The sequence below is a fragment of the Carex rostrata genome, chromosome 33 (genome assembly GCF_964058835.1).
Source record: "Carex rostrata chromosome 33, lpCarRost1.2, whole genome shotgun sequence".
NCBI classification, from domain to species: domain Eukaryota; kingdom Viridiplantae; phylum Streptophyta; class Magnoliopsida; order Poales; family Cyperaceae; genus Carex; species Carex rostrata.
The window spans coordinates 1,618,036-1,631,103 of NC_135950.1; the positions used below are offsets into that span (position 1 = coordinate 1,618,036).

Here is a 13,068-nt window from a genome sequence, read left to right on the forward strand (position 1 = left end):
CATAGTAATCAGATACGTGATTAATTCGTGAATTATTCGTGTTTAATTCGTTTTTTCGAAGTTTTCGAACCATACATCGAATAAAACACAAAAAAGTATAATATGTTTTATTCGTGAATAAAATGCGAATCACGGATTATTCGCCAATAAAACATGAAAAATGCGCGAATTTTTTTTAATTTTTTTCCTTTCTTATTGTACCGAATTATTCTCAAATTATATCTGAATTATTCCCGAATCTCGAAACTTTTGACTCCGATGAACTGAACCCGAACTATTCATTTGTCACTATGCTTGTCAATTCTTGAGCTATGAAGGTATAATTCATGATTAGTTATATGATCAAGCAATGCAACCAATCCAGGGATTAGTTTGAGCTGATTAATTTTGACTAAGTTCAAGAATCCGATTTATGTCTTTAAAGCTTTTTAAACTTCCCTTTTTGACCGGTGCTGGTAACTTCTATTTTGACCTTTTTAAAATCGATGAATGTAAACAGAATGTGACCCAAACTAGGAGGGAACTATCAACATTTTTAATTTAATTTATGCGCAGCTGATTAATCGAAAATTTACGGATAATTCTGTGTTAATTCATCAAAATTATTAAATAAATTTATTATAACTTAGCTTCCTTCTTAATTAATAAAGTTTTATGATATTGTTATTCATAAAATATTCAGATAAAACATCAAAACATAGTTAGTACATATAACTGATAAATAAAAAAAAGTAAAAAAAAAAAATGACTGACTAATCGTTTGTATAAAAAGAAACAGACGATTGATCAGACAAATCGGTCGATTTGGCATTCTCATCCGCAAATAGTCTTCTGCATCCTCTAAATGTGAATCAGATGATTCCAACCAGATATCAGACCAATTTGTTAGTTCTATACTCATCAGACTTAATGCATGATCAATATGTATTGCAAAGCATTATTTGAGATTAATTTCATCTAAATTACAATTACCATAGATCATCAATTTCAACATTTTATTCCATTTTCTCATCTCTCGTGTTCATCATGAACATCAATGGAGAAAGCATCTCTCACATTATTTTGGGTTAAAAAACAAAAGAGAGAGGAGACCAGTACGGCGTAGGTCCGATGGGCAGTGGCTAGTGGGCCTACTTTAGTTTCGATGGGTTCCAACACTGTCCGATCCGCTTTAAATTCCGCACAATTTCACTTCAATTTAATGTGCACAGATCTTAAAGCAGATTGTCCGGTGTTGGAGCCCATCAAACCTAAAAGTAGGTCCGATGGGCTTCAACGGGTTCCAACACCGTCCGATCCGGTTTAAGGTTCGTACGACTTCGCTTCAATTTGCATGTGCACGGTTCTTAAAGCGGATCAGACGATCAAACCTAAAAGTAGGTCCGTTGGGCTTCGACGGGTTCCAACACCGTCCGATCCGCTTTAAGATCCATACAAGTTCGCTTCAATTTTCATGTGCACGGCTCTTGAAACAGATTGGACGGTGTTGGAGTCCATCGAACCTAAAAGTATGTCCGATGCCCATCGACCCTACTCCTTTGTAGATAGGAGACAGGCACCATTTTTTCCTGTGTGAAACAGAGATGTGTGGCGTCTGATCAGCATCTATGCACAGTACACAGTACACAGTACAGCAGCTGGTTAGTTCCAGATTGCATTATTGTAGGTGGTTTACATGGCACGATCCATCATGTGCTCCTTGCAATCGTTTGCACCAGCAATGAGAAGTTTCTTTAGATGCTTGATGGCTAAGTCTGACTTAGCATATGGAATCAGGCAGGGACCAATATATACATGGACCATGCTTATATAAATGCTATCTTTGATTTGGTTTCTTTGCTCTTTTCTGCAATTTTTTCTATCCTTTTTTTCTCCTATAGCTATCACATTAGAAAATTTGACAAATAGAAAACAAAAAATAATCTGGAGTAAAATACCTATGATGCTTCCCTGGAATCTAAGAAACCATCAAAAGTTCACAGAATTAATGCATCTAGGATGGCATTCATGCTTTTGCACGATTACTTCAGCTAGAGGTTAGGTCTAGTTTCAAATAATGCGGCTTAGGTTGTGACCACAGGCCACCATTCTCTGCATGCATGATTTAAACCTTTTTGCATGCCTTTCTTTTCAATCAAGAAATTGAACAGCTGTTTTCTACCATTTTTTTTTTTGAAAAGTTACCTATTCATCCAAAACAGAGGATATTTTAATAAGGGATTTTTAAAAAAAAATAAGTACTATGTAGTATGTATATGAAAAATGGTGGAAAGTAGAAACGATTTCTTTACTGAACTGAATCAAGCTTCTTTTTTTTCCCATTCAATTAGTTTTTGCTTATGACCAACTTTTCTGTCAACAATCAACAATAAGGTGCTCTAAAGCCTTGACTATTATTTTTATTTTTTTTCAAATTCAATGCCTCAATAGTGCTCCTTACAAGCATGATACTCACAAATGTTGCAAATTATTGAAGGTTGAACACAATTTTAATTGAATTAATTTAAAAATACCCCACATTTGGCATTTAATAAGATCCTAGGTTGCATGAATTTTTCATATGATTTTTTTAGATAAGTAAACTTTGTTCCTAATTTGTCATGTGCACTTTCAACTTCTCAAATCAATCAACTTAGTGATTTTTTTTTTGGCAAATGAAGGGTCTAATCCTCCATTTTTTTTCATAAATTATTAGGTTTTGAATTTGTTACTTGCAGTACACAAAAAATATTACTTAATTCACTCAATTATGAGTTATTCTCAAAATCAATTAAATTGTGTTATTGTTGTATAATAATTTTTTTATTACGTATGCTTACTCCTGTAGGTCATATTTAATTGCTACTTAATTAAATTTAAGAAAGTTTAAATTGTTTACTCCATCTTGCTCTCATTTGATAACTTAAGTTATGACAAACTAATTTTTTTAGAAATAAGATGTTGGAAAAATGAATCTCTGTCTACGACAATTGGGACATACACAAATCAGGCAGAGTAAGTCAATTCTCCTAGAGAGGTGGTTTAACTTACTATGTATTATTTTATCTCACTCCTTATGTTTTATTTCATGTTTGACAACTTAATTATGAAGTAAAGAGTTTACTTGACTTCTTACTCTCCAATTTTTTTTTTGATGAGAGAGGCCGAAGCCCTTTTCTCTATTTTATAGGATACATTTTCAAAATGTTCAAATTTCGAAATATTTATTTCGAAAACCAAATTGAGCAATACGCTAAGCTCATTCACGGGCTTATGCTAGCCTATACATTAATGTCCTTTAATGATGGTGAGCTAATGGAATTAATCTATAGCGGTTTTTTTGTATTTCGATTCATTTTTTTGAATTGGAAATCAAGATTTCGTATTGATTTTCAATTCAAAGTCTTTTATCGCAGATTTTTGATTCTATTGATTCTAATCCTGATTTTCAAGATAATCAAAAACTTTTTTGATAAGTGAGACACATTAATCAAACTTGCTCTTTGTTTCTTTAAAAGGTTTGTGTGTAAATAGTATTATGGTGTAAGAGTTGGAATTACTGATGATTTAAATAGATATATTAGAATTTTGTATATGCTAAGAAAGATTATATCAAGTATAGAGTTAAAGCAATATTTTGGTATAGAAAGACAAAGCAGTACAATTTTGACAGCATAAGAAGTATATATGGTTCAAACAAGGACGGACGGATGTAAAGGTCAATAAAGGCTAAATTAATTAATAGTTCTTACAAATTGAAAGTTTTCGGTTATTTATTTATATTATTAACCCATTTATTAAATAAAAGAGTCCGGCTATATATGCTACTTATATAAATATATAATGACATATACTTATAAGTTATATATCCGTTTTCAAAGTCTACATGACAAATTCAAACTGTTCAAATCGATCTCCTTCTTGAGAGCTTCATTTACATATAAAATTTTTAAAATTTTCGAATATATTTAGTATCAAATCAAGTTGTCAACAAATAAAGATTTTTGTGCGCATCTTAATGCATTATTTTTCTAAAAACTCTTCAATATAAAAAATAGCCAAAAAGTTCAAAAAAAATGAAAAATTTGGTCTCCAAGCACATTATAACATGGAGATATTGAACTATTCAAATTGACTGTTTAAACTTTGAAAATAGATATATGACTTTTAATAGCATGTCCTTATATGCTTATCTAAATAAAATTATATAATATATACTTATTTCTTTAGTTCTTCAATCTCAGTTTTATGAATCTATTACAGGTTCAATAAAAGTGACAAGTACTTGATATATACCTACATAAACATGTGATATTTTAGTTTGCATTTATTTTTTTATTCTATTGATCATGCATGTGTGTGTAATAGTTGCTTGTATATATATATATATTGTGTTTACACTTAATTTTCAACTGCCTATGTATCACTGGAAGAGTACCACAGGTTATCGGATTCAGATAGATTAATTAAACTGCATGTTTTGCTTGGATTGAGTACAATCAATCCATGGTTCAACATAAAAAAAAATTAAGAATAAATGCTTATTTATACACATGTTACTTGGTATGCCATACATGCAAATTACGCTTAATTATATGCGTTTAGTCTATCCATTATATTATATCTCTGCCCGATCCGTTATCATTTGGTCCGATAAATTCAGCACGAATTTTAACACTTTCAATAACACAAATTAATTATTACTTAATGCAAATCCAAAATGTATTAGCAAAATTCTTACATAATACATAATACGTACGTACATACATATATATGTGTGTATGCGTAAAGACTTAAAATATGAAAATAACTCCAAGAGATTCGCATCTGGTAAAATATTTTTGAATAATTACAAATTTTAATTAAGTGTGCATTGCTGATTAAATTAGTATTATTAATTCATAATTGATAACATTAGCTTATTCAGCATATACTATGGATGGCAATTTTTTTCTAGGGAAAATTTCCAGTGTACCCAACTAAAATTTTGAAATAGCCAATTTCTCCATCAAAATACTATAATATCTAACATCCCCATAAAAAGTTAACATTCTTTCTTCTATCCTCATTATATTATTTTATCTTTTATTTAATTATTTTAAAAATTATAATGACCAATGTGTCCTTATAAATTTGAATGGAGATGCCATGTTTCTTCCTTCCCTATCCTCACGTCCAATATTCCTTTTCAAGGAGATTGAATAGAAATTTTGTTTGCTCCAGGTTCCTCTATCGTGTGCGTACCTCCCTCAGAGACACTCATAATATTTGAATCTGAAGCGATTCAAATTGAATTTCGTTTGAACTAATCAAAAGTTCTCCTCTCAGCCTCCTCATCTTTATTTTTCAAATTTCGTGTTTAAACTCATATTCTTTATTCTTCAAGTTTTTATATCTTTAGTTTGTATATCTAGGTATACTTTTTTTAATTTTTCTTGGAATGCGGGCATTAAATTATCGCTATTATGTTAAATAAAAGGATTATTCCATTGTTTTTCACAAAATCACATTAACTTTTGAGAAACTGTGGCTCTTCTCTATTAATGATTGTGAACAGTACATTAGAAGAAACATGACACTTCCATTCAAAATTATAAGGGTACATTGGTCATTATAATTTTTAAAATAATATAATGGGGGATAAAAAAAAGAATGTTATTTTTTTATGGGGATATTGGATATTATAGTGTTTTGATGGAGAAATTGGCTATTTCAAAATTTTAAATGAATACACTAGAATTTTTCCCTTTTTTTAATAACAAGTAAAGTTAAATAACATAATCTTAATTATAACTCGCTTGTAACGATCATTCTACCATGAAATCGACATGATAACAGAGTGGTTGGAAAGAGTGTTTCGAAAACTTCCAACAACATGGCTCGAAACATTAAAATCGAATTTTAAAATGTCTACTAGAATAGCTAATTTGATTATTCTTAGGCTTTATCTGGTTATATCTTATTTGTTTATTAGTTTTTCGAATACTTGATTTTATTTTATTTAAACTATTAGTAATTAATCTATTTTGTAGATCTATCATTTATCAATTTACTCCAATATTCTACATTTCTCTAAAATTTATAAAAATGTTAAAACAATCAAAATTTTGTATTTTCAGCCTCATGTATAAGTTAAGATAAAAATGAGAACGAAGCTATGACGCCTTTTAACAATAAGCATGGAAGACACTATAATATCAATCACTAATGTCATGTGTTTGACATGACATTCACATAAACTAAATGATTAATTTAGCACCTTTTTGTACGAATCATAAATCAATACATTGAAACGAATCAACATGCTGCAGTAATATTTTATTCGGAATAACATAAACATAAGCACGTGTGAAATGTCTTTTCAAATTAATACAGTATATTAAATTTTAAGCTTGTTTTATATTTATAAATCAACCCTGTATGTTTAGTTCCAAACTAAACATAGACCAAATTGGAACATTTTGGATTGAACGGTCCGTTCGAACTTTCATTACTAATATTACCAGAAAAGAAGCCCTTCTTTTTTCCATAAGATTTATTTTATGGGCTGACAATTTACCAAGATGCTGGTGGTGCAAAACTAAACAATTCAGGCCCAAAACTTAGACGTGCCCTGCGGAGCAATTTAAGTCCAAAATATCCACCACATCAAATTATCGGCCCAAAGCACCAAAGGACCTCTTATTAAAATAGTTAAAAAAGTAAAACTTAACCAGTGTTCCCAGGCTCCCAGGAAACTTTACAGTTTGAGATTCGGGCTAGCTCAGGGGCAGTATAATTGGGCTTTGAGATTCGTGACAAGTTAGAAAGAACAGTCCGGATCTACTAATTGTAAAACATTCTCTTTTCAGGTAATGGAGAGGATGTGATTGGAAAAAACGGAGGGGTCAGATTTGTGGAATTCTCATCCACTGAGATATCTCTTATTTTGCGTGACTTTTTCGAATATCTCAGCCGTTCAAACACGTTCTGCATGAATCTCAAAGCTCAAGTAATCTGGCCCCTGCGGTATTCCCGAATAGGCACCAGACACGTCGGTCACGCAAAATATGAGATATATCAGAGGATACGCACTCAGATTTGTGAACCTGCGTCCAGTTACTGATCGTAGAAACTTGGCGCTCTCCCTTTATCTCGAAACTTATTCCGAATCACAACCCTTCCCTCCTCCGCCTCCTCTCTTCCCTCCTATCCCCGTCGGTCCCATCCTCCGCCTCCGCTTTACTGTCGCCTCCGAGGTCTACAGTGAAGATAATTGACACTGGAGTCGTACTGGGTTCAGGCGGAGACGAACCGTGAATGGTTTCAGATGGAATCATACAAGTAATTTTTTTCACTTCATATGCTTGCATCTAGATGTAGAGGGATTGTCTAGGATTGCAAATGGTTGATTTTTCTCTTTAACTCTAGGATTGGATTTTTAAATATCATGCTATTACGATTTGGATGAAACAAGGAATAGAGCAAGAATAGAGCTAATCTCAAGTTTTGAGAATAATAGCTAACCCAATTTTTGGTTGGATTAGTAGAACAGTGAGCTAACTCATATAAGACAAACGAAGAACAGTGAATTAGTGCTATTCTTGCTCCATCCAAACATCGAATAGCTCAAGGGAATAGTGCTATTCTTGCTCCATCCAAACGCATTATGTGCTTGCACTTCTGATTTTGCAAATGGTGTAGAGGGATAGTCCTCTGGTTTCTTTGTATTTGTTTGTTGGTTTGATTATAATTATGTGCTTGCACTGCTGAGTATAAATTGAGGATTAGTTAATGAATAATTGCACAAATTATGATAATTTAAACCAGTTGTGATATTGAGCTTATTTGCAGGAGAGCTGATACAGCCTGATTGGGTTTCATTGAGCTGATATGTAGCCGATCCCAAATTAGCTTAATGGAGGATCAGTTTTCCAAATAATGATAAATTGACATTGTTAGAGTGTGGCTGCACCAGGTGTCTCAGAAATGGAACTGACAACCCATAATGATGTCATGATAGTCTAATAAATTTGTTGTTAATAAAACCTTTCCATTGATTAGATTAGGTATATTGATGAAAATAATTTTCTTCTTCATCATTTTAATGCATGATGTTTTTATGCATAGTTCAGGTGGAGTTGATAATTTGATTTTAGGAAAATTTAGAAAAGGTTGATTCCAGTGGCATTACGTGTATAATACACTTAAATTTTTTCTTCTTCTTCTTTCAGGTATTAAATCATGAACATTGCCATTTCTACAAATAACATAGAGGTTAGTTTTCAGCTTCTCTGGGTGCTAAGCGATCCTGAGCCATGACCCTCTCCTTAGCAGCTCAAGCATCTCCTCTTTACCTTCAAAAATCCCAACCAAAACCCTTCACCAGATCCTTCTCCAAGCATACTACGCTCCATCTACCAGATTCGCCATCGCCATCCGATTACGCCTCGGCCATTGATTCATGTCATTGCTCCTCTCTCGCCCGTCAGATCCATGCCCACGTCATCAAACGTAGATTCTCCGGCCACTCTGAGTTCTTGGAAACTAGACTTCTGGTGATGTACGGCCGTTGCTCATGTGTCCGCACTGCCTGTTATCTGTTCGACAAAATGCTCCAAAGAACACTTTACACCTGGTTAGCGATCCTCACTGTTTTAGTAAATCACAGGTTGTTTCGAAAGGCTATTTGTATATTTAACCAGATGTTATTAGAGGAAAATGAATTCAATTTCTTTGTTTTTCCTGTTGTGCTGAAGGCTTGCACTGGACTTGATCTGGTTGAGTTGGGGAAGTGCATTCATGGGTTCGTCCTAAAAACAGATATCATCTCAAATGCGTACGTAGGTAATGCTTTAATTGACATGTATGGAAATTGTGGTTTGGTGGAGGATGCCACTAAATTCTTTCATGGAATGAAGGAAAGGGACCGTGTTTCTTGGAATTCTATAATCAACGCTTGTTCAGCAAATGCTATGGTGTATGAGGCATTGAATTTTCTGGAAGAAATGAGAAAGTTGGACAATGTTGAGCCTGATGTTGTTTCATGGACTTCAGCTATTTGTGGATTTTCACAAAATGGTCATGATGAAGAAGCACTCAAGTTGTTTGCTAAAATGCTTGCATCAGGTGTTAAACCTAATCCTCATACTTTTAGCAGTCTCTCACCCAGTTGTGGTAGACTGGGGGTACTCACCCTTGGTAAGGAGCTCCATGGTTATGTCATGAGACATGACTTGATAACAAGTCCGTTTGTTGTCAATGGATTGATGCATGTTTACTGGAGATGTGGAGATATAATTTCAACCGAAAGGCTTTTTCTGAAGTTCTCATCTCGAAATGTCGTCATCTACAATGCATTGTTGATTTGCTATTCCGAGACTGGGAACTTAGAGAAGGCCAGAAACCTGTTTGAAAATATGGAATTTGAAGGGATAAAGAGAGATGACATATCATGGAATTCTATTATATCTGGTCATGTTGATAATGAGATGCATGGTGAGGCTATAAGCATGTTTCGAAAAATGATCATAGATGAGCAAATCAAACCCAACCAATATCACTTGGGCAGCACCCTACTAGCTTGTGCAGCTTATGGTGCCTTTAAGCAAGGTAAAGAGCTACACGCACATGCAATTGTAAGGGGGTATAGTTCAGATCCATATATGGGGTCTGCTTTGGTTGAACTTTATTGCAAATCCAAGGACTTAACATCTGCGGAGTCAGCTTTTAAGGGGATTTTAGAAAGAAGTACTTGGAATTGGAACGTGCTTTCAATGGGGCATGCCCGTAATGGTAACTTTATCAGATCGCTTGAATTAATAGGCGAGATGAAAGAATGTGGGTTTGAACCTAATATATGCACATGGAATGGGTTGATTGCTGGTTGTGTGGAAAATGGAGAGAATAAATTGGCATTTGAACTATTTCGGAAGTTGCCTAGCGAAGGTTTGAGGCCTGATATCCATACAATCAACATGGTTTTATCAATTTGTTCACGTGTTCTATCTATTGAACTAGGGAAGCAAGTGCATGCCCATGCAATTCGATGTGGATATGAATCAGAAGTGCGAATTGGGGCACCTCTTGTGGATATGTATTATAAATGTGGGAATATACGGCTTGGAGTTCTTGCATTTGAGAGGATTAGAGAGCATAACTTGGTTTCATGCAACACCATGCTCGCAGGTTATGCCACCCATGGCTTGGGAACGGAAGGAATTAAGTTTTTCAATAAGCTATTGAAGGATGATCTTGTGCCTAATGAGATCACTTTTCTATCGGTTTTATCATCTTGCGTACACAGTGGAGACCTTGAAAAAGGTCGGTTCTACTTCAAAATGATGCAAAATTATGGTATAGAACCTGAGTTAAAGCACTACACATGCATGGTAGATTTGCTTAGCCGTGCTGGACAGTTAAACCAGGCATACGAATTAATTAAAACCATGCCAATGCAACCTGATCCATTCGTGTGGACTACGTTGCTTAACGGGTGTGTCACAAAATGTAACGTAGAATTAGGAGAGATTGCTGCTAGTAAGCTTATTGAGTTGGAAGAAGGTGAAATGGCAAACTATGTTTTATTAGCCAATCTGTATGCAAGTGCTGAAAAGTGGGATGATTTGGCAAGAATTAGGCGCTTGATTAAAGAAAGGGGCATGCACAAGAGTCCCGGATGCAGTTGCATAGAAATTAAAGACACAGTTCATATGTTTCTTGCGGGTGATAAGTCGCATAATGAGGTGCATGAGATTTATGCTTTGTTGGATATTCTGCATTTGCACATGACAAAAATTGATGGGGTAATTTGTATTAATTAAGGTGGATTCAGTTAATAATATGTGAATGATGACTTATTGGTATAGTTGTTCATTACTCTTTGTGATTCTAACTATTAGTACTAGGGCTGACAAAAAAAGCCTGTGACTCGATCAGTTACAAATGTATGATTAGAAGTTTGGAAGGAAATTAATTGTGAATTAGAAAAAGAGACTATGAAAATGCCGATCAAACAATGCATTCAGAAAGAGAAGTTTAATTTACTTGAAGCCCCACCAGAAGGTAACTTTCATCTTTCTATTAGAATTTATTTTTATACAGGTATAATTCCAATTCAATAATTGTCATATCATTAGATCCAACTATAATCTGTACAGTTCTTGGCCATATATTGATACTTGATAGAGGAGTAGAACTAGAGTGTTCTTAAGCTCACCAAAGTGTTTGGTGAGCTTAACTCCAAAACCCATCAAATCTATTTCAAATGACGAATCCGAACCGTTGAAACCCGCCTACCTTACGAGTGATAAGTCTACATGTGAAAATTTTAAACATTCGAATTAATTTAGTATAAAGTCAAGCGGTCAAAAAACGTTCAAAAAATGAATGCACTAAAATTAATTTATTAACCTTCTAATTTTGATCGATTGACTTTATACTAAACTAATTCAAATGTTTAAAAATTTCACATGTAGACGCATCACATGTAAAATAGGCGGGTTCCAACGGTTCGGATTCATCATTTGAAACCGATTTGATGGGTTTCGGAGTTAAGCTCACCAAACACTTTGGTGAGCTTAAGAACACCCTAGTTCTACTCCTTGATAGAGACTCATTAGTTTGTTGTATTGTCTGGTGTGGCAAGAGTTGGTCTGATGCAATATCCCGAAGGTTGCTAGAAAGTGGTATACTTCTTTAAGAAAATGGTATGTTTCTGTGGTGTGGCAAGAGTTGGTCTTATGTCTTTTTTTTTTTTCTTTATTGGGTCCTGTAGCTGTATATCTTGATCATGAATTCAAGTGTGAGGTTAGGAAGATTGATTGAGTTCATTATTTCCATTATTATATAGGTGATCATCAGAGGCATGCACTTATTGGATCGGTTTTCGCATGAGGCCTCAAGCTTGCGACTTCCAAGCTCCTCTTCATGACCACATGAAGTATGTTTTTATTTAATTTTTGTGTTATCTTACTGTTGTTTCTCTTGTTTATATTCTTAGGAAAGGCATCTTGTTTTTATTTAATTTTTGAACCACCTAATTCTAGGCTCTTTTTCAGGAACCAATTATTTACAAAGAATCTGTGAATCTTTATTTTTTAATGCCTTCTTTTCTTTTGTTGCATAAAAAAAGGTACCTCGATAAAAATAAAACCGCGGGAGAGATGGAGCAACAATATAAAAAAATCATACTTTATTTCTAAATGCAGACTATATATATATATATTGTATGATTATTGTACAAACAATTTATGTCCATTTTTTATAGTTATAATTATGGTTTTATATTGTTGTTAATTTAGGTGTTGTACGATTGTGATATGGTCATGTGATTATTCCATTTAGGGGTTGTACGATCTGAATATTGGGGATTCGTTATCCCTTTTTTTTTATTATTATTTCATTCTGGGTGTTGTTTGGTGTATGCACTGATCTGTGCAACATAACTAGTAAAAAATGATCAAGAAAAGAGGAGGATATTGTAATTAAGGTGACATATTACCAATTTAGAATGCATATTGGAGATAGGCTACCATACATTGCAATGTATTGAGCCCTCTATGCATTGCATTGTGAGCCATTTGATCTCCTTCAAAATTTGTGTAGATCAGATGGATCTAATTCTAAAAATTTCGCTAAATTTTAAAATTTTTGGAACTGGTTCCAAGCAAACCCCGTCCCCTTCTTTCTTTCTCATGCTGAGAGACGTGACCCAGCCGCGAATTCTTCTTCCTCTATGCGACCTCACCCCAACCTCGACCCTCCTCTTTTTCTCTCTATCGGCCACCCTTTCATTCTCTCATGGACCTGACCTCACCACCAGCCGCACTAACCAAACTTAGAGGCGATTTCAATCCTGAATTCTCACGGACCGACCTTAGAGGCAATTTCAAGTGATCCCTCTGCCTTGCGAACGGAAAATCAAGGAGGCTTCTTAGTTTCTCTGTCAAGAAATTCTAGATTGGATCTGTACAAGTATTTTTTTTGTTGTTTTATATGTATATGTATATGTGACTATTTGAACGGGAAATCAAGTGATCGATCTGTAATTTTTTTGTTGTTTCATGGTAACCCTAGATTGAAACTAGAGATATGATATGTACTGTTTTT

At 34.1% G+C, this 13,068-nt stretch overlaps 1 protein-coding gene across 1 annotated transcript; it reads left to right on the plus strand.

Moving 5' to 3' along the window:
* The first annotated feature begins 7,151 nt into the window (after window positions 1-7,151).
* On the plus strand, window positions 7,152-10,810 carry LOC144548576 (putative pentatricopeptide repeat-containing protein At3g01580). The gene is made up of 2 exons (XM_078297280.1): window positions 7,152-7,302; window positions 8,193-10,810. Exon 2 carries the CDS (start codon window positions 8,277-8,279, stop codon window positions 10,779-10,781), a length of 2,505 nt encoding a protein of 834 aa, XP_078153406.1. The 5' UTR covers window positions 7,152-7,302; window positions 8,193-8,276; the 3' UTR covers window positions 10,782-10,810.
* Window positions 10,811-13,068: the final 2,258 nt, after the last annotated feature.

Excerpts from the sequence above, each read along its gene's own strand:
- LOC144548576 (XM_078297280.1), top strand. The coding sequence starts at position 8,277 with ATGACCCTCTCCTTAGCAGCTCAAGCATCTCCTCTTTACCTTCAAAAA.